Consider the following 2,628-nt stretch of genomic DNA (forward strand, 5'->3'; position numbering starts at 1 on the left):
CATTGTGAAGTCATGGTCGAACTCTGAGCCGAACAATTTTATTAGCCAGTGGTCGCTTACATTAATACATCAACGGGAAAAGTAGGGTACAAATGCTAGAAAAAAAAAATCCTAAGACACGTGACTTCCCCCAAGGAGCGCCGGAAGAACACTCAGTACTTCACCCTCCCCAGACAGCCAGGACTCCCCCTTGGAACGTCAGACAGACCTCCCACCGGGACAGACATCCAGGACTCACCCCCTGGAACAACCCACCCTTCCGAACCAAGACCTGAGCCCAGAACAACTGGACCTGAAGGACCTCAGCCAAAAGGTCAGTAAAACTACTTCAAGACTCAGTTCCTAAGAGCTTACCGTGCATCTGAGCAGAGCGTTGGCTGCCTGCACCAAGGCCTGTACCCGGGGTAGAAGCTGCTTCTCCGTCATCATCCACATCACCAGGTGGCTTCTCGCCGCTCCCTCTGACGTCACCAGCCACGACTCCCCCTCCTCTGACGTCACATCGGAAGGCGGCGACTCCTCGTGATGTACGGGAGAAGATGACGTCAGCGTGAGCAGGACGAGGATCAACGTCATCATCATGGTTAGGAGACTGGCCCAGCTGTTTCCTGCATGTGTGAAGATGCAGGGTTTGAAAAACCATGAGATGAAATGTAATGTTTTTCTTTAATTTGTTTGTTTCAGTCTCTCTCCCACGTGAGATTGGGAGTGCGCGCACGCGCGCGCGCGTGTGTGTGTGTGTATGTGTGTGTGTGTGCGTGTGTGTGTGTGTGTGTGTGTGTGTGTGTATTTGCGTGCGTGCATATAGCCTAAGGATCTACATCTTTATCAAGCTTCATTATCAATACAGATTTAATCAACATTTTCAGAAAACTTTGTTTAAAATATCACATCCAAAAAGTATGAATTATTATCATAAGTATACACTGGTTCACCTGACAAAACTTATTGATAACGGTGAACCACGAAAGCGACCATTTTGAAGCATATATATCTTCACTGTATACGGAATGAGAATCTGTTGATTCACGTTTTGACAGAAAGTTTTGTTTTGTTTTGTTTTGTTTGCGTTTTGCCTTGGACGATTACCAGCTAGGACATTCCTCAGTCATATAAACACATTGACTTGCGAAACTTTATGAAATAATATCTGAATGGCTTGATTTTTATGTGCAGCCGGTACTGCTTTTGTGTACTTTTCAGTGGTGTGATTGACTTTGCGGAAAGAAACTAACACCATCCCCTGTGGAAGAAGTCCAAATAAGGAATGTTGACCGACATCCTGACCTGTAAGCTCAGTTCCATCTCAGTGACAACTTCAATGACAAAATCATGCGTCGGTAACAACCAAAGGTAAACAGTCTGAGCGACAAAAGCATCAACATAACATGAGGGTAAACCCCGTTCCAAATTTAACCAGCAGTCGAATGCTGTTACACAGAAGTTCACACTTAATTGACTGCATATAAGAAACTGGGGAAGCGAAATCAAAATAGTGAACTGGCAAACGAGTGGAGAAAAAATACCAACAACGTACATCAGTTGGTGGATGCAAACCTGCGTAATTAAACATTACTGGGGAAAAATCCCAAGTAATTAGTCTTTGTTTCATATTCCTTGATGCTATTGTTCTGTGACTGGCCAGATCCTGCGCAATTCCATCAATTGTTTAGGGGGAAAAGCGAACTCACGTTTCAGCTGTCTCTGAGTGGAATCCATTGTGATGGTCTAAATACTGAAATAAAAATCTGATGGTGAACTTCTGTCAAGCTGAATCGGAACAACCTTCGGAGAAACGCAGAAGAAGAGCGAAGCTTACAGTACCGAGTTAGCTGGAGTGTTTCTGATGCTGACAACCAGTTCGTCATTTCTATTTATACCCACGGGAACAACGTCCTGGAGTAGCTCACGTGCCTGTTCTGGCGTGGAAAAAAACTATGGGCTATTTTTAGACTTGAGTCGACCAATGGAATGAGGAAAAAAACGAGGCAGTGTCACTCCTGGCACGAACACTTGATGTCGTCATCAGTCGGTGTTTCCGGTGCAGCTCCAATCTCTGAGTTCCATTGGCTGTGACTGCGTATTGCCTCAACGTGGCTCTTGGCTGAACGGCTTTATCGTTCGTGACATGTTCCATGCATCCCCATCCAAAAGCTCCCCCCCCCTCCCCCCCCCCCCCCCCATCCAAACCCCCCTCCCCCCTCCCCCCTCCCCCAACCCCGTACGCTGTGGCTTTTCTCCGGCCCACTCCTCCCATTTCGATAATTCTGTTGTTGTCGTTCTTCCTGAAAATGACGGTTTGGCATCGATCATACTCATGCCGCGGTGGCACTGATGCCAGCATTGTTTCTCAGAACGGATTCTTCATTCTAGGCTTTTTCAGAAAAGAAAGCCTGGACTTTTCAGTTCGTAGTTCTCGCTGAGAGAGAGAGAGAGGGGGGGGGGGGGGAAGACAGAGAAGGACAGAGAGACTGACAGGGTGAGACACAGAGAAAAACACAGAGAGACAGAGAGAGAGGCACTGACGTTTTTCATTGTCTTTGACAGAGAGAGACAGAGACAGACAGACAGACAGACAGACAGACAAACAGACAGACAGATACAGAGACAAAGAGAGACCGAGACAGA

At 46.7% G+C, this 2,628-nt stretch overlaps 1 protein-coding gene across 1 annotated transcript in view; it reads right to left on the reverse strand.

Moving 5' to 3' along the window:
• LOC143294346 (uncharacterized) overlaps positions 1-1,832 on the reverse strand; it is a 6,377-nt gene extending 4,545 nt beyond the window's left edge. Inside the window, exons 1-2 of the mRNA XM_076605801.1 lie at positions 1,692-1,832; positions 355-608 (exon numbers count right to left, since the gene is read on the reverse strand). Of these exons, the coding sequence (XP_076461916.1) occupies positions 355-608; positions 1,692-1,719 (282 nt within the window). The 5' untranslated portion in view covers positions 1,720-1,832. The remainder of the gene's footprint in view (positions 1-354; positions 609-1,691) is intronic.
• Positions 1,833-2,628: the final 796 nt, after the last annotated feature.

This window comes from Babylonia areolata, chromosome 19, assembly GCF_041734735.1.
Source record: "Babylonia areolata isolate BAREFJ2019XMU chromosome 19, ASM4173473v1, whole genome shotgun sequence".
In the NCBI taxonomy this organism is placed as follows: domain Eukaryota; kingdom Metazoa; phylum Mollusca; class Gastropoda; order Neogastropoda; family Buccinidae; genus Babylonia; species Babylonia areolata.